This window comes from Barbatula barbatula (assembly GCF_947034865.1).
Source record: "Barbatula barbatula genome assembly, chromosome: 23".
In the NCBI taxonomy this organism is placed as follows: domain Eukaryota; kingdom Metazoa; phylum Chordata; class Actinopteri; order Cypriniformes; family Nemacheilidae; genus Barbatula; species Barbatula barbatula.
Window position 1 is genome coordinate 1,644,372 of NC_136786.1, and position 19,853 is coordinate 1,664,224.

Here is a 19,853-nt window from a genome sequence, read left to right on the forward strand (position 1 = left end):
ATACGTTATTAAAACAATCTTATATCTGTTAGGCTACTTATCTGTGAGAGAAAAACAACAAAGAAAACAGAAAGTGGATATTAAAGAAGCACAGGCCCATGTGGAAATGACTGTGTTTGAATTTCGATAAAATTAATAGATAACAGTAAATCCTTTCACATTATTTTCATTAAACCACAATTCAACAATAAACCTAACTGTATACATAAATCAGATTACAAAGCCATATACAACACTAATCACTTAAAAGAGAATAAAAAAACAACGTTATTAGCCTACGTAATGAATGGAAGGATAGATAGATTATTTTATGTACAGAATATATAGTATTGACCTGTATGTGTGTATTCATATGAAGCCCATGTTTTAGGTGTCAGCCAATGAGCGCGGTGCGCTCTACGGTACATGGACGCGCCCCGCGCGCGCACACACAAACAAACTAACGGATTACCGGCGATGAATCACGGGCGTAAAGCGTCTGATCCCTGAAGTTTCAGAGACACCGGACAGGTCCGACCTACGGATGACCGACATGAGCGAGAGATTTATGGTCGTGCCGGTGGACGCCGGCGACGCGCGCCCAGGTGAGGACAGAGCGGACGGAGATTCCGTGTTTTTGGACGCCGGTGCCGGTGAAGACGAGCGGCGGGGATCAGTGCCCATCCTCCTCCAGTACAGCAGAGAACCCAACAGATTCGGTGAGACGCGTCCGGGAAGACACGCGACTGACAGCGTCGCGTCTTCATTAAGCGCTCGAAACTAGCACGAGCCCACTGTAAATGAAGGACGCGCGCGCCAGTCAGTTAAGACAGTGAAGTTTTATCCGTGTAACATTAGATAGAAAACATAAAATAAATCTGCGCGTTTAATCAAGAAGTTAATCGAGAAGTTATTTATTCAGGCAGTTTGTTTTAACGCGATAAATCTCTCAGGTCAGTTTCTTCTCCCCTCGATATACGAGCGGATTTACATGTTTTCTGACAGGAATATATCGACAGACTGTGCTTTAAAATGAATATGAATATTGTTTGATGGCTTATTGTGTTAATTCATATTTTACATTGTGTTTTTTAACTAGCTTCAAAAGGTTTTTTCGTGTAAGTCTAATATTCTGCAAAGATGTTTAGAATTAAACTTCAAAGTTCATTTTATGGCCAGCTCAAGCGCACGATGTTGTAATATTAAACGTTAGACTTATTATTATAATTGTCTTTATAATGTGTTTAATGGGACGTGAAGCTCATTTTGTTTTACAGAGATCATTTTAGGAATCTCATGGGTCTCCGTGCTCAGCTGTCTTCATATTAACCGTAACACACGACTGTTTGTTTCCAGGGTCAGACTGCATCTGAAAACCCTCACAAATAATAATGTGTGTATATGAAGGCCTTTATTTATAATGTATGAATCTGAGTGATTTAAACTAAAGAAGTCTACGCCTGTGGCTCAGTGGTAGCGTTCCGCTAGCAACAACAAGGTCATGGGTTGATCCCAGGGGATTGCACATACTCAGATACAATGCATAGTATAAATGCAATGTAAGTCGCTTTGGATAAAAGAGTCTGCCGAATGCGTAAATGTAAATACATATGCATTTGGATGAAAGGAAAAGTCTAACCAAATAAAGTCTTTCAGGGTTGTAATAACAGGTGTCGTGTTTTATCTTTGATAGATGTGAAAGCTTTAATGTACCCCTCATTAAATTTAGCATTGCCGTTATTGAAGCGCTCTTTAAACCGAAGTGTCTTGAGTGTCTGCATTAGCTCCGCTCATATAGTCTGTAAAGAAGTCTAAAGTAGTGTAATTGTGAGAGATGATCTCCTGTTAAACGTATGAAGGTCCTGAGATGATCAGGAGTTAGCACTCACTTCAGGTACCGGTAATTTAATACAGTAAAAAAATCGAAGCTCATCATCTTGTTTTAAAAGTTATTTTTAGTGTTAATAAAGATATATTACTGATGGGTTTTACTACGTTGTCAGTGTAGTCTGATGGACGAGATCTGTAGAAACATTAGTGTCATCTGTTAGCGTGTGGACGCCCTGCTGTTGGAAAAGTGCAAGCGGGAGTCGTCTTCCAGATGGTTGGGCCGGAGAGCGTTGGGTATGGCAAGCATTGGATTGGGTTACACACTCATTATAAGAGCGAAAGAACATCACTATTCATATGTGGCAATGCTCCTATAGCCCAGAACAATATGTGGTCTTATTCATCAATACTTACTGAGAAATATTGATGCTTTGTTTATGGTTTACTTCTAAAAGGAAAAATTGCTTTGAATGTTTTGGACATTAAATGTAGATTGCCCATTGTATCTTAAATAGTATTAAAAGTCCAGTTGGTCTGGAAAAGGGTACGTCACGCAAAAATGAAATGTCATTCAAAACCTGATATTTTGAGATATGTCTCAGTGGTTTTGTGTTCAATGGAAGTCAGTGTTGTTTGGTTATCAACATTCATCAAAACATCTTTTGTGTTGTGTAGAAGAAAGAAACAAACAACTTTGCAATGACTTGTTGTGTACACTAAGTTGTTGTGTAAGCCATATGACACTGCTCTTATCACATGATATATTTTCTCAGGCTTCAGTGATGATTTAGCAAAACCCTGCAGTGCTTTATGTTAATTTTCTCACGCCACACATGTTTCTGGTGAGGTAATGTGAGCTTTACTGGTATCTCGTCTGTAGGGTCGCATGTAGGAGTTCATGATGTCAACATATAACTCTCCGTTTTGACATGTGCTATGCTGTGGTCTGATGGAGGTTGTGTGTTGGAGGGTGGTCTTCAATGAGGGTCTGAGTCTGAGAGAGTGAAACCAAGAAGAGGGAACTTTTATTTAGGGCATTTCTTCATCAGGATTCTGTTAACAGCTGACTCTGCAACCACGTCCTTAACACGTATATTTTGGTTGGTTGTTTGTCTGCATGTTCGTAACAACAATGACGGGCTGTGCAACAGCGTTTCCAGTTTACTGCAAATGTTTTCTTCTCCTCGCATGTGAATGAGATGCACATCATCCGGCTTCTTTTTGTGCCTTTGGGCGCTGATCACTTTAAAGTCAAGGAGTTGTTTGTGACTTTATTACACTAATTGGCATCATAAATTTCTCCCACTGCTTGTGTTCAGATGGTTGCTTTGTTTACACAAGCGCTCTTTCAAACTGTAGTGAACTGCTTAGATAGGCAACATTATGAGGCGACATAGGAGCCAAAAGCTGTTCCAAATATAGGAAGCGAAATTATTGTGACACTTATAATACAGCCTGCGGTTTGCATTTATTCATTTATTTTCAATGATTTTGAGTCGACTTTATTGACAGATTTTTCAATTTGCAGAATATCTTTTGCAAATGAACATTGGTGTTATTTGGTGAACAAAAACCAAGTCAATCCTATATAAATTTTGGGGATCCACTCCTGTGTCTCTTTCCACATCTATGTCACTTACTGTCTTCGTTTTAACTTGAGTTTTGCACTGTTAATGAGACATGAAGAGGATGGAATTGCTATTGATGGCATCTTAATATTAAATAATGTTTGATTTTCAGGATATTCTGTAATTTTGTGACTTTATCACATTTATCTAGAAAAGAACAACAGTCAGTGATTGGGTAACCTCAGTGATTTATGTTGCTGTCAGTGTAAACGCATCCTTTGAAAGGTTTTTGTCCATGTAGAGACAAGAGAATTCAGTGCGTTTTGGAACAAATGTACTGTCTCCATCTCTGGGCCTCTGAATGTTTTGTGTGTCTCTTCACCTCTAGTTTGGAGATACCCGATTAAGTCCTTGAATGACAGATTGCGTCAACTCAGCTGATCTGTGTTTATTATCATCTAAGATGGTTCTTGTTTTTGTGGGGAGTTTCTCGTGAAACCCGTGACAAAGAACAGCGTGCTCTTGGCTCATGACTATTTCATGTCAGCACGTTCCGTCTCTCAAACATCATCGAGGCATTGAATGGAACAGGTGGTGTGTTATATTGTTAATCCAGTCCGGCCTCCCCTGTCGTTCCCTTGTTTGGACTTCCCCTGTTTGGACCCTTGTGTTCCCCTTCCCCCTTCCCTTGTGTTTTTCTGTCATGGTTCTGCCACTAGACTAGCAACTCAAGACAAAGGAAGGCAGAATCATGACAGAACCTCATGTTTTATGTGGAGAGATTCATTTTGGCCCTTATGGCTTGCCATATACTCTCTCCGGTGTCGTTTCTGTTCCCGCCCTCTCGTCTCCTCGTTATTGCTTGTTATTGATTTAATGCCCCATAATTGTTCCCCTCTTGATTGGTCCCCTTATTTAATGCCCCGGTGTTTTCTGTCCTGTGCTGGTTTAATGTAGTTGTTTGGTGAGCTCCTGTGTCTAGTCTAGTCTAGTCTTGTCTTGTCGTTCATGTTAAAAGTTAATTTTAGTCTTGTTTAAGTGTAGTTAGTCTTAGTCCTGTCTTTTCGCTATATTCAGGTTTTGTTATGTTACCCCTCATGGGTTTTGTTTTTATTATTAATGTCTTGTGTTAACCACTTACCAGCAATCCGTGTCTCACCAACGCGATCATGACAGGAGGGAGCTCAATCGATTTTGGAACATAGCCGAAGACTTTGTGTCCATGCTAAGAACAGATTTGTGAGTCATGTCTGTTTACTGCAGTTATTAAATCTATGGTGATACCGCTTTACAATAATGGAGGTAAGCTTTAGACGTCAGCACTGTTGGGATGACCTTCAGCTTTTCCCCAGCGTACCATCGCAAGAAACACGTCACAGTCACCAGGATCAGACAAAACTCTTGGAGAACTATTTGAGCTGTTTGTCTTTAGCTGTAGAAAAGCTCAAAAGTGTCACCTGATCCTGTCATGAATAACGGACAGCTGATCTGAACATATGCTGGGATATTTGAGATCTGTCATCATCTGCTTAAAGCTGCCAATGAATCTCTGTTGACTGTGATGTAGTTTTCAGTAATTATTTTATATAAGCTGTATGGATTGTTGTAAATTCCTCTGGTGTCATGCAACACTTTGTGAGATTTCTCCGGGGTCCGTTCCTGTCTGTTTATAAACGTGTGTTAAATATGAGCTCCCCGACAAACATTCCCAGTCTGATTAAATGAGTCTAGAATAACTGGAACAAATGAGACTGTTTTGTTTTGTATAGCCTCCTGTGGAAATATTACTGCAGGTCTAAAGAATCTTTGTGTAAAAACACCTCAGCGAGTGGAAAGCTGATTCAGCATGATGTCATGATGCCAGGAAAGGAGTGTTCATGTCGACTTTTTGTTGTCTCACTCAACAGTGTTGTTGCTGTAGCATGGTGGGTAGAAAAGAATCAATCGAAATAAACTGTCATGTAGAGGAAGAAGGGTAGAATCTCATATAGAAATTATTTCGAAGTTGTGAGATGAGTCCAGCTTGTCTTACCCGATGCCATCACAAGGTGGCAGCAGAGTGCTGTCTAATGTATATGTTGTGTCAAAAAGGTTTCATTCATATATTAGTTTGATAAGATATAGTTCATAGAAAATGTGTCACAGCTTTAAATATCAAGTAGACTTGTTATGTAGTGACTCACTGGACCTTTCTTCATGACTTTGATAAATACTTGAGTTACGCTCGAGTGTCTTGCTTCTGATATTACAATAGTGGTGTTTACAAAGGCACTCAGCTCGAACACCCTAGCAACCATTGCCAATGCCTTAGCAACCTTAGTTACAGAACACAGTAGCATTGTGGCCAGCAGTTTGCATAGGTCAAGTTTCCAAATGTGGTTATGACCCCTCTAAGATCTCTTGTGCCATTATGTTTGTGTTGTGATGCGGGATTGTTTACTTGTGGTATTGTGTGTTAACTGTTGGAGGCATCACCTAATTTTTCAAAGTGCAGGAAACATAAGGCTGAACTGTATATATGAACACAGTTGGAAGACCATAGTGGGATCTGGTTTTTGTTTTCATTTGGAGGAAGCTGGAACTGGAAACACCTTCGGGCATTTTGGTTTTTTTAATGATCGTGGACACTTTTGGGAATTATTTTGTGTTCTATCTTAACGCATGACAATACATTTCTTTATAGTCATAACTTTAAGAATAATGTTGATTGCTCTGGATCAGTGTCTCAGGGCTTTGTGGTTTGACAGTCCATCATATGCTTATAAAACCACACAAACCATATATATAGACAGTTATCCCAGGACATCGGTATGCAGATAGATATGATGTCATATATGATGACAGTGATAATTTTATGTAAGGAAAGGGAGGCTCTGCTCCAGCATTTAAAATTCTCGATCTTACTTAGTTTTTATGTGTGAGATCAGGCTGGACTAACATGATGGCACACAATGAACTTTTTCTTTTCACTCAGTTTGTTTGCGGGGTTAAGCCTCAGCTAGATGGCTTTGTCTGGACTTTTTGGGATCAGGAAAGATGGACAACAGAAAATAAGAACAATAAGCAAAGTCTTCATAATTTAAAATTTCTCGTGTCTTATGCAAATAACAGTATAAATCTTTCGCCTTTGGGCTGTAATGTGTTCAGTCAAGCACACATACGTAGCTTACATGAAGCAGCAGTAGACACACCACAAAACTCGAAATAAATATTCTGTAATAACAAAACAAACAAATACTAAACATGTATAGATTGAATGCTTTGGATAAACATGCCTGTCAATTGCATAGATGTTCTGAGGCCATACGAGAGCTTTGTTTTAGGAACGCATTGATGAAGATCTTTGTCAAGATTCTTTTAAAATGCAGATTTGGAATGTTATTAGTGGTAGTAAATAATGACTGTATTTTTTCTTTTGGGCTATTTCTTGAACTCAACTCTTTGCTGCGTTTAAAGGGCTATCAATTTTGTTTGCTGTTAAACATTTTTGAGTGTTTTGAGCAATAATGGCTGAAAGAGCAAAGCATCAGTATAATCCCTGTGTTTTTGGCTCACTTCTCAGTGTTATTTTTATCTCTCTGACCTGATGGTTTTGACCGGTGAGTCCTCCAGCGGGACGATGGGATGGGGTGTGGGGGAGTGTTCAGAGATCTGTCTGCTCAGAGCACTGCGGTGTAATTGAATCTCAAGTGCTCGACTCCCAGAAGGGCAGGTGCAGGGCAGGTTTTTTGTGTGTGTTTTACCTCACCGATAAACCTGCTGCCTCCTGCTTCGCTTTGGTTGACTGAATGTTCTGCATGTCATGTTGACCATGAGAAATGTGGAATAAACATAACTGGTAACAACACATACGTCTTATTTGCTGATGTTCTGTGGCTGTAAACACCATTAAACTCATCCAACATCCATTTGGAGTTATATCTACAGTGCAAGAAATCCATTTTATAATTTATTACATTTGTCCTTGAGCCATTAGGTGATATGTGTTTATCTATGGTTGTTGTCATATCTGGATTGATGCATCCCGCTTCACATGCCATATTGACAGAAACGATGCCTTAAACTGCTTTCTGATAAGATTACCATTAACACCATTGTTTGTAAATTGGGTTAATCCTAAATGATAAATGCTCTTCAGATATTTGCAATTTGAAGATTGTTGGTGTTGATTGCATATATTTGTGTCTTTGAGCAAATTTGAACATAGTTTGAAACGTTGTTAGGACATTTCTTTATAAAGAACAGATAACACGTAGAACTGCAGAGAACAAATTGTTCCTTTTCTAAAAAGGCAAGATTCACAAAAAGACTGTTTACAGGTGTGCCCTGGTAAAGAAAAGAAAACAAACACCTCTGTTGCGTAACATGAGGAATGTCTGAATTTCAGTGTGAAAGTAGGAAAATCCAGACATTTCATAAACCACAGATCCAGAGCGGTGCACATGTGAATCTAGAATGTTCACCCTGCCAGCACAGGCATGTCATTTAACACAACAATCACAGACACTCACATTGTTGATCTGGAACGTGCATTCCTTCAATAAATGAGCCGTCTGTATAACTACAGATTAATGCTGTTGGACGGCTTTAATAAAAGCCTGCTGTATTCTTCTCAGTCTTGCTTTTGAGTGCAATTTCAGGCGTGTCAGGTGTCAAACCGTTTTACTGCCACTGTTACTGCAAGCTTCATGCTAAAATATTCAAGTTCAATGTGAAGAGTCAATCGTTTACATCAGGGAGCCATTGATGGGTTGACTTCTTAAAACGTAAACACGGTGGTTCTTTTGTAATGTGGTTCTTGTTTGTGTGAATGATCCATGTTGACTTTTGGCCAAAAGAGGAGGCAGAAAGACTTAATACAACTAAGATTTTTCTGTGTCAATCTAATATTTTTTATTATCATTCCATAAAGTGCAATAATACATTTTTTCTCAATAAGAGAAAAAACAAGGAACAGGTCACTCACAGATTTTTCATTTTCCTTATCTAAAAAGAAATGCCATGGAAGTAAGTGGTGACTGAGACTGTCTGTCTCTAACATTTTGTCTTTTGTGTTACACAGAAAAAAGAATCTCATTTTAAACAACTTGAGGATGAATACTGAAAATACCTACATTTCTTTTACAATGGATCCATATTGACTTGAGATTTGTTTTGTAGTAGATTTCTTGTATTCTAGACTAACTATTGTGTTGTTTGTAATTTAAGCTATCCTGAAACAGGCTTTAAGTGAGTCACTGGAAGTTTCTTAATAAATAGCTTCCTTTATCTGGTGTCTTGTTGTGTCTGTGGAGGTTAATACAGCCCGGGGCGAGAGGAGGAGAAGGCTGAGGCCAGCCCACAGGGGCGGTGGAGTGCTGCCTCCTTATTTGGAGCAGGGCTGGTCACATGTGCAAGCCGGTGTCTGAGAGATATCAGAGTGACTGAGAACTTCGAACCACAACTCGAACAAGCCACGGCGGGAGGGTGAGACGGACAGAGATAAGAACGGGTCTCGCTCTGAGACGCATGGTGAGAAAATGCCCACCAGCTTCACTGTGGTTCCCGTTGATGATGGAAGAAAGTCCGCTCAGGAAGACACGGATGAAAACAACATTCTGAAGGAGGAGGATGAAGAAGCCGTAGGTGAGCTGCAGTGTCCTCAGGGTATATTTTGAAATCTGGTGTGTGTATCCAAACAATCCAGCTGGATGTGTTGTGTTCTGCCTCGGGTTAACCAAACCAATCTGTGGTTTGTCTTTATCTCTCTTTCTGTCTACACTGCGTGAACACGCCCTCTCATTCTTTTCTATTTTCAAACACGTGTAATGGATGCATGAAGTCAAGCTCATATGGGACTGTTTTCATTTTATATTTTGCTTCTGTACGCATTTCACATGTCAGTTATTTTACACATTTTTGGACATCAATGGAAAAACTCAATGTAGTCAGTAGTTGTTTATCGCATCTGTGATACTTATAATGTGGTTCTTTCTGAGTTAATAGACACTGTTTAACTCCACATTAGTTGTTTTCCTTTGCCAACTGAGCCAGGCATTAAATACAATATTTATGTTTTATCCAACAAATGTCATTATCTCCATCAGACAGACGTTTTAACAGCATCACTTTATTGCCTTTTTACCTCTTACGTTTAATATTTTGAATTTCCAATTTGATATCCCACTTATACTCTAGTAACCAACGTTAGGATTGTCCATTTTTAGTAAAACATAATTTTTTGGGGTCTGCTGTTATACAGTGTTTAAACTGTACTTTGAGGCAGTTTAGAAGAAAGACATATGTTAAATATAAAATACCTGTACAATATCAGTCAGCTCTAGTAGTGTAGTGATAACAGGTCTTTGAATTCATCTGCTAATGAACTTCTTCAAGCGAGCGTTTCAAAAACTGTTTCTCACTGTTGTAGTTCTTCTCTAACGCTTCAGCCGTTCTCTTTTCTCATGCCAATTGTTTCCATGGTCTGCAATAACGGCCCAAATTTGACAGACTCTGTATAGGAACAGAGAACACAAAAGGTTATGTAAGCAGTAAGTTGCGCAATGGCTGTTTTTCTGCCCGGTCTCTCCAGCGAGGTGTAGAGAGATTCAGATTCCAGTCAATGCTATTGATCCGTCCTGTTTCTGCCTTCCTGTTGGTTCCCTATGGTGGGAGTTGAGACCCCGCCCTTGAAATTCTTCCAAATCTTAGGAAAGGAGTAGTTTGTTTTAGTTATTACGTTCTGTAATTTACAGACCGCAGTCTGTGGTGTCCAAATAAAATGGATGTTCAGGCCGGTGGTTGCTGGGAAATTGCCGTCCACACCATAACCACAAAATTCTCCTTAAAGATAAGAAAAGGTCTTACACTGCTTCAATTTCTGCCTGATTACATACTACTGGGATAAAGCACTGAGTCTGACAGCTGTATTCAATTATTCCACAGCTCCACCCATGAAAAAGACGAACTGAAATTGAATAACAGGGTAACTGTAAACCGTCTCAGCATCTGCTCTATGTGCTCATAGCTTTTAGCTCTCGTTAGAGTTGAACTGAATAAACACACTTGGACTTGGACTTGTTTGGATTGTAGAGTTCATCAGTAAATAGAGTTTGATTGAAACGCTCTGTTCAGAATTGCATGTAAATCGATGAAAATACAATGCCAGCGGCCAAGTTGGCATCTGAACTGATATTGGCTGTGTAGCTTTCCGTATAATTTTTTGCTGATTCTGCAGCGTGAGTGAAGTTTATTAAAAACATCATCTTTAAGTGATTCAGTATTTACACAAAGTACACAACAGTCTGTGTCTGTGACACTAAAGGATTGTTTCTAAGGACTTCACAACAGTGATTTTTTAGTTATAGCCCCCAAAAACTGCTTGATTATGGATGTCTGTCCCGTTTTTGTTTTAGGCATGTTCTCCGAAAATGTTACCAGGCACCAGTCTATTTTTGCTTTCTGCTTTAAATGTCACAAAATGAAACACTGTATCTTTAAAACCCTTTTATATTTTAGGATCCAGGTGTATTGTATCTAAATGTGAGTTTTGAGCAGTGAAAGAGAATGTCATCTTGTCTTATCTATCCAAAGGTCAGTTTCTCATAGACAAATGAAGCGTTCTTCATTTTTACTCATGTCCTCCCTGTTACTTATCCATGACAGTCTGTTAGGTGCTGCACGATTAATCGTGTTTTAATCGCGATTTATTCTTCCCACGATTAATTGTGCATAATCGTTGTGATAGTAATGCTTTAAAAGCAAGCACAACACTCCCGATAAGGTCAGGAAATCATTGCAAAGCTTGTATCTTTTAAACTGCCACTTTACAGGAAATTCTTTTGAATAAAACCCACAGACAAACATGAAGGGTGACCAATGATTTATAAATAAAAGAACAAGAAATCAAAAGCAGCAAGGTTTCATTTCGAAGAAGTTCAATGGCAGCAGATTATTCTTTGGCTGTAAAGTAATGACCTAATAAACACGCTGAAGTGAAATTAAAAACAAAAGTTCTGAACCGACAAAATAATCGTTATTAAAATCTTTCACAAGATCGTCTTTAATGAAAAGAATGGACAAACCGCTCTGTGAATTCTTGCTTTCTAAGTCAGATAGAAATGGAATAAGACAGAGATCTTAAAGTATATCGTACACTGTACACCTTAAATAGTATGTACCTGAAGTATTGTGATGTACAAAGTATAGAGGTTTAATATTTATGTGCATAAATAAGAGTCTTACCTTTGAAAGAAAGATAAAGCTCTTCCTATCTAATAGAGCAGATGGATTGCGAGACAACAGACACTACTGACAATGTAAGGCTTTTAATAATTTGCATGTATTTGGATTGTCAGGTGCTCAACACATATTCAAAATCATTTTTACATCAGTCATATGGCAAACATCACGATCACTTATCATATTATTATTTGAATCCTACAGGTTTTCAAAATTAAATAGAAGAAATGCAAATAAAACAGTTTTGCGAATTGACATTAGAGCAGAAATCCCTGTTCAACCCTGTTGATATTCAACATCATTGTTGGTGAGATGATTCTTGTCGTTCTTAAGTCTTTTGTCCTGCTTGAATTTGCTGAGTTTTGTTTTCTGGCTTCATTACAACATTAACAGATCCAAACGCACCATCATCATGTCACAGAAATGTTGTTCACTCCCCCGATCCCCGTAACCTCAACCAGATGTGAAAGGTGTAGAAATACACCCGTGTCTCGACTTTAACACTGTTCACATGGGCAGACAGCAAAGATGAATGTATTCTTCAAGTAAATGAAACACGTACATGAGATTTGATGTGGCGCTCTTACATCTGTTGTCACTCTTCATACATTAAACTTCCTGTTTCCTGCCACGGCTGTGTCCTCTGCTCGGCCTAACATGTGCTACGGCTGATAAGAGGCTGTGTGTGTTTCCCTTTCATTCTGGCACAGTTACCTGCCGGCTCCACGTCCCTTAACACCACTTTCTCTTTTTCTCTTTCTCTTGAATCCGCTCAAAGAAACAGTCAAACATTGCATTGAGACGCTGGAATAACTTGCGTTGTGAGAGCTTTAGCTAGAGAGCGGTGCTTAATAAGCCTATAAATAACACTGTCATGCCTTGTAAGGGATTGAACTTTATGTCTGTTTCTGCTCAAGGGTCATTGAGTGAAATGTTCTGTCTGTACCGACCCAAATCTGTGTATGTGTTAATCATCTTGGTTTGGTTATAATGTGCTCTGTTGTGTGTATTACAGATTCAAGTTTCATTCTCTTGGCGGGAAACAAAAAAGAATACATTTTCTCCCGGTTTGTTTTGCGTTTACACTGGCATTTTTAACACTGAGCGTAAGGAGAACATCACAACATTGATTGGTCAGCTTTGTGATCAATGTTTTGTGATGGAGCTTACTTAATATTTTCTTTTCTTGACCTTAACCAAAAAACAAGCAGACCAGATTACAAGTGTGAAGATTTATACATCACTTGAAAGCTAAATAAATACAGTAAGCTTTCCATTGTTGTTTGGCTTGTTAGGGTAGGACAATATTTGGACGAGATACAACTATTTGAAAATCTGGAATCTGAGGGTTCGCCTTTAAAGTTATCCAAATGAAGTCCTAAGCATAGTATTTTACTAGATAAGATTTCTTAGATTTTTGGCATAAAAGAAAAATCTATCATTTTGACCCATACCTTGTGATTTTGGCTATTTCTTAAAATGTTCCTGTACTACTTAAGACTGGTTTTGTCATCCAGGATCACATTTATGAAGATGTGAGTGGTGCTTAACTCTGCACCTGGCTTTGTTATATTCATGTCTGTAGCACAAATCGTAAAGAAACCCAAAATCTTTGGATCCATTAATAATTGATATTGTCACCCTCAGACATATTAGTAGTTGTTTAATAATAGAACTGGTTGATTTGATCTATTGTTTACTGTACTGAACTCAGAAATCATCAGTGTGGTGTAAAGTTCTGTCTTGTTTTTTATATAAAGTGCATCTTAGTCCTGAGTTAGTCCGGTCATGCTGAGATTTACAGCATTTTTGTGAACACGTATGCCATTTTAACCCTGAACTCCCTAGAAACGGAGCTCGAGAGTTGAAGTTCTCAAGTCAATAAATCACTCGATGGAATGTCGATGTTGCTCTTGGTAAATTTCTCATTCTCTGTCAGTAGCCTCTGTGTTTTAATCTTCTTGTTAGTCCCGCTGTGCTGATTCACCGCTCCCATTACATCAAGATGAAAGCGTTTTATAGGTCTGGCTGACACACAGAATTCACACTATGAGAAACAGCTGCTTCTGGACTCAATTAAATACCTGAATGATCGGAAGGAAAACTCACTTTCTGCAAGTCTTGCATCTTGAATTATATGCTTGGTTTTTCTAGGAGAGGTTTGATTTTGTAGTACTATGGAGCGTGCAAGCTGTACATTTAAATAAATTCAGGTTTATTTTCAACCCAGCACTGCATACGAAGGGGACGAACACAATGATTCTGGGTTGTTTTAACCCATTCTTGGGTCAAATGGAAAGATTTTCTGGGTTAATTTAACCCAACGCTGGGTTGAAAACAACGGAGCATTTTTTTTAGTGTATTGGGAATTCTTGTGAACTACTTAAACACTGAGTACTTTAGATGATGTATAGCAGATGTCATTGACTCACCGGCCCCCTCTGCTGGTGAAACTCTTTTGTGTATAATATTTCATTGAACTGGTTGATGCTGTCTGTTAAAATGCTTGGGAGATTCATTAAGCCTTTCTATGAGACTGTGGCTGATTTCTGTTCAGATTGTTGCTTGTTAACTTTGCATTAAATTACATGCTTCCTGTTTTTCTGCTCGATCAGAGGAAGTGAGAGTGATGGAGAGCTTGTGACAGACAGAAATAATGATTGTTAGACGGATCGAAATCTCAGCGCTTGTCCTCTGGCTAAATCCCCATTGCCTGCCCTGCATGTTCCCTGCGTTCGCGTTCAGTGTGTCACAGAAACTCTTTTACAAGAAGGCTTACGGAATAAGCCCGTATCTCCAGTCATATTGTTTCTCAGACTTTTTAGATTTTTACATTTACATATTACATTTTTACGACTAAACAAGAATCTTGCTGCGAAGAATCTATGCAATCTATTTTAAATTATTAATCAAAGATTTACAGTTATTGATGTTTTGGGGTGGTACTACACAATGTCCTGTAGGCATTAGAACTTTACATTTATTATGCGTCAGTCATTGTGTGTTTTAAGTGTTCTTAAGTGGAGTGTGTCAGATTGCTTAATCCCCCCCCACGCTGCCCCCGCAATCCCAGAATGCTCTGTTATGTAATGAGCACTTCTTGAAGACAAAGGCTTTAACGTCTTTCAGCATCACACAGTAGAGCATTACTCAGTTTTACCACTGCTAGCAGGAAAAAAACATAATATATCAACGTTTATTAACAGATTTGTGTCAGACTTTATTACGTCACATTTTTTAGGGGTGTGGGTTTAAAGGGATTTTTCAGAGGCAAAACTAAATGTGCCCATGTTTTATCCGCCCTCAAGGCATCCTGACTGAATATGACTTTCTTCTTGACGGTATAATACCATGTATCGTTTTCTTCCAAGCGGTAAAATGGGAGTGAATGGGAAGCTCCAAAAAGGGCATCCATCCATCAAAGAACTTCTCGACATGGCTTATTGGTCTTAACAAAGGTCTTCTGAAGACCGAAAAAAACAAGCCTCAGGTTCACACACGGCCAAGGGATAACAGAAGCTAGACATTATCGTTAATAGCACTGTCACTATGGATATTTCTCTTAAACACATTGATTCTCTTCAGAAAACCTTTGTTAAAGGCAGAGTGCATGATGTCTTAGGGTGCAACCATGGTATCGTCCTTCATATCTTTTTCCTCTCGGAGCGGTCTCCATTGCGTAAAAGCTGCACCGATGTTATTCGAGTTTTCATGGTCCAGACATTTTTTCGTCACTGCTTTTTAAAATAATGTCTTTGGTTTTTTATATTTAGTAGTTGAGGGTTCCTCCGGCAAGTCAGGTTTTTGCTGCTTCTCGGCCATTCTCTCTATATTGACACTGCAGACGTGAGCGCGCTGATGACATATGGTGTCTGCGTGAACAGGGTGTGCAGTGGGAACAGGACCAAACAATCGTTAAAATGTTCGGCCAGAATGTTTTTATTGGTCGAACGTTTTTTGGTCCTACACCTTTCACAGACGACATATAAACACAAAAAATATCTGACCACTATACTTCTTGATTGCTATGAGGATGTGTAGAGATTTCCAACCAGCTTGACAAAAAAAAATTCTGAACCGAATCATGCATTCTGCCTTTAAGACCACAGAGCCGTGTCGAGCAGTTCTTTCATCCATCGATGCACTTTTTGGACCTTTAGAGTCGTCGAAATTATACGCGGTATTATAACTCCGACTGCATTATTCTTCAAGAAGAAAGTCATATTCAGTCAGGATGCCTTAAGGGTGAGTAAAACATGGGAAAATTAAGATTTGCCTCTGAAATATTGCTTTAAACAAACACTGTATGTTCAATTTCTTATGACACATCTGATACATGTACAGGTTAACTTTGGGTCTGTTGGTCAGTTTTGATCATTTGTCCCTCGTGGGATGTTCTACTACATCAAGCATCGCGTTAGTTCAGGCAGGTCACGTCAGTTTAGATTGCTCCAGCTGACAGTCAGCTGTTCTGACATGCACCAATCCTAATCCGACACACACCACAGCGCAGCATTTAAATTCCCATTCATTCCGCATCACAGCCTTGGCAGTAACTACCAGTTCCTCCCACCCTCCATCCCCAACTTCACCTCATTTACTAAATCAAATCTATGGTTCAGTGATTACGTGTTCGTGTATCACATTGTATGTATTCATGGTTCTGTTCGATAATCAGGGGGTTTTCGACTCTCGGATCTCCCCGTCCAGGAATTCGTGCCGGACGAGCGCGCGGAGTCGGCCCAGAACAGAACCATAACCCCAACACCAAATAGATGCTTTACTATTCAATAAGATATGTTTTCAAACGTAAGTGGTCCTGACTGAAGTATGTTTTATAAAAGGACAGGATTTGGTTAATCTGGTTAAGTGATTACTGCTCGGTTCACATGCTAGTGAAGAGACACTAAACTATCAATAGTCATTATATCAACGATCAGAGTAGAAATACAGAAATCATGCACTTAGAGATGTTTTCAACTTGTTCACTATATATTCACTGTGATTGGTCAATTACTTGATGTCTAATGTAAAAAAACAACAGATTGTCATATCACACAAAAAAAATTTCATCACCTTAACCGACTCTTTTGTATGTGATTGTGTCTCGGCTGTATCTCATTGTTTTCTTCAGTCCATTCAAACACCTTTATATCTCTCCATCACTCTCTCTCTCTCTCTCTCTCTCTCTCCTCCCCCACGTGCGGGTGAGTGGTTTAGTGTAGGGATCAAGCGCTCAGGGACTGACGTCTGTGTGTCGTTTCATTGGCACTGTCACATACGCTGATCGTCAGAGCACACGCTAGCGTAGAGTCGTCTCTACCTCAGGTACTAGGGGAGACCCCCGTCGAGCGTCTCGCCCTCTCTCTCTCTCCATCAGCATGGAGCCGGGGACAAACTCCCGTCCACAGGGTAAGGGTCCGTGTGGGTAAGAGTGATGCTGGGTGTCCTGGATTTGTGGTTTTTGATTCACGTTGGCTACACGGAGAGCTTCGTGTTTTTAATAGATGCCTTTATGGCACTTTATTTTGCTGTTTTAATTGTTTGACTTTTGTTCGCTTTTAGAACTTTCTGGAACAGGGAGCTGGAATTCAAAACTTTGCAATTGTAATGTTCTCACCTGGAGGAGAATGTTCTTGCTCAGATGTTATTGCACTTTCGTAGCAATGTTAGATTGGAGTTCTCTGTTCTGTTTCATTTAACTATCAGCTTAGTTTCAGAGGTTGTTGTAGGAGAGGTTAAAAGAGAAACAAATGAGTGTGTAAGTGTTGAAACACATGAAGAATAGGGAGGTGTCAAATGAATGTAGATCGTAAAGGTCAAATCATCTGGATTTGAGTAATTCGGATGAGAAATGTTTGAGGTCATAGTGAGATCTTCAATAATATTGGAACTGAACAGAATCCGAGTCATATTCTAGATCTCAGGAGAAATATCAGAGACACAGGAAAAGTTTCCACTTGCTCTCCATTTAATCTCATTGATGTCTAAAAAGAATTGAGATCTCATCCGTGTTTCTTTCTCTTATTTAAACGGATTTCCACACACTGTAAGTAATGTTAAAAAGACTGTAACCAGTTGTTTCATCATCATCGACATGAACGGGACATTTTGTCAGACATCGTGGAACAGCTGGGATGACATGATTTAGCATTTTAAAATTGTTAGTGTAATAGTAATATTCTAGCTAGAATGTAAACATAAAATAAATGTTGTGATCTGACCACTTGTGAAGTTTTGAGGGCCGCCAGCAGCTGTGTTGCATTTGTTCACGTCGAGCCTTATTTGCTTTGTCTGACGTTGGTTCTTTTAATTTCTTGACATACGTTGTTGGATAAAGGGATTGAAGTGACTCTCTCTGCCTCCGTCTCTTGTCAGGGTAAAACACAGCTACTGTAGTCAGCTTACAGATCAGAGAAAGAGAGAGAGAGAGAGAGATTAGCTGATATAAATAGAGTATGTTTCCATTTATTACCATAGAGACAGTACATACCTGTTAATGCCCTACCTGAAGCGTTCATTTAAAACCTTTCACTCTCAGGTTTTCAACATGGGATGGTTTATTTTCCTAGAAAGGAAATGGCTGATAAAGTCACTTATCTGATGTGTGACTAGTAAAGTGAGTTTTAAGCACCTGCACATTTCTGTCTGTCAGGTCCAGAAATATTGGGTGTTTATTTAAGAGTTCTTTTTCCTTTTAATTTACTAAAGCACTGCTATAGTATACGTTTAAGGATTTCAGATACTTTTGTAATCTGTAGTTAAATTGATGCTACAGTGTTTTGAACCTTACTATAGTAAATATTAAAGTTTACTACAATACAACAATCAGTTCACAACAGTTAACATAGCAGAATACTGTAGTAAGAAGTATAAATCATTATTATTAGTCACCCTTCATGTTTGTCACTGGGTGTTACGTACATATTTAACCAATAAAACATATTTAAAGGGGCTTGTCAACTTTGACGAAACAGCATTTAATCATTTAAAAAGTACAGTTTTTTTTCCATTTCCTGTAAAAAAAGCAAATATGGACATCGGAGGTTTCGTAAAGAAAGCGACGATATGCTATATTATACCACAGTTTACTATAGTAAATACCGGAGTACACTAGCGTATTTGTTCTTGGGATGTTCATACCGTCTGGAGTCCGGACCCATTTGAGAACATGATTTCCCATCACACGTCTATCTATAGATTTTTGTCTGTACAGAATTGTAATGTTGTCATTAAACAGAGACGAATCCCTTTAAAACACTTCACATTAACGTTACACTAAACCATTAGTGCGGCGTCTGGTTGAGCTCGACAGTTAGCAGTCATCGGTGAGATTATAGCTTTGTTTGATCTTGACATGATGTCTACAACACTGGCTGGAGTTTATACCTGGAAAGGTCAAGGACATGCGCTTATTGGATGAACTCTGGTCTTGTTGGTAAGTTTGGCTGGTGCTGTCATAGCCGTCTGCTCCTGTCGTCATCGTAAACTTTTCTCTCTTTCCTGCATTGTTTTCACACTCTAGAGATAAAGCACAGCATGTGTTTGTTATTGATGTGTGTTTTGGTCGGTGATGAATGAAATGCCTGTTCCGTCAGATCAAATAATGGCGCATTTGCAAGCATTTTCAGAGCGATTGGCAGAGTTAAGTAAAGATTTCCAATGTAGCCAAATATTCAGTGGTGCATTCACGAATTGATGTATTCATTAAGCTCTCCTCTCGAAGTGAACGCTTTGTGTTGAACAGTGAAATGATGCAAGTGTAATGTAAGCATCGCTGTAATTCAGGTCATTTTTTGTCCCGTGTACATGAAAGTGGATCACGTCTCAGGAGACTTCACTGTACTGGGTGATCTCCAGACACTCACACCTGCACATGTCAATGATATTCTATAATGCCTCATTTTCCTCTTGAAATGTCCAGAATTTCATGAGCAGGTCTAGATGGATTCTATACTGAAACCAATCCAGTGTATGTCAACATGAGTGAACAGTAAGCTTCTCTTTGATCTGAATATATTTCCTGTTACTGGGGGATTGTCTCATGAGTGTTTTGTGTCCTTTCCTCGTCTCATGACTTCGTAACCCGCTGACTGTTGTTGGTTGTGTAATATTGTGCAATATTGGTGTTATATGTTGTCTTAGCCGCAAAAGTTGATGTAGTTCAGGTTTGGCTGATCTGTTACTCTTCAACAGATTGAAACTCTAGTACTGGAAATGTTTGCTTTGCACTGCTGAATGCTGTTGAAACACACA

At 39.1% G+C, this 19,853-nt stretch overlaps 1 protein-coding gene across 12 annotated transcripts in view; it reads left to right on the plus strand.

Annotated features, from left to right (window-relative positions):
• The first annotated feature begins 391 nt into the window (after window positions 1-391).
• Window positions 392-19,853, plus strand: part of slc12a7b (solute carrier family 12 member 7b) — a 42,340-nt gene continuing 22,878 nt past the window's right edge. For 5 of the 12 annotated variants that reach the window (XR_013788321.1, XR_013788322.1, XM_079488219.1 and 2 more), the window contains exon 1: window positions 8,768-9,002. Coding sequence is in view for 6 of the 12 variants with exons in the window: in XM_079488219.1 (XP_079344345.1) it covers window positions 8,897-9,002 (106 nt within the window). In the remaining 6 variants the exon portion in view is untranslated. Of the gene's footprint in view, window positions 699-8,767; window positions 9,003-16,815; window positions 17,010-19,853 lie in introns of those variants that run through there. The other 7 variants (XR_013788323.1, XR_013788324.1, XM_079488221.1 and 4 more) reach the window with 6 other exon arrangements.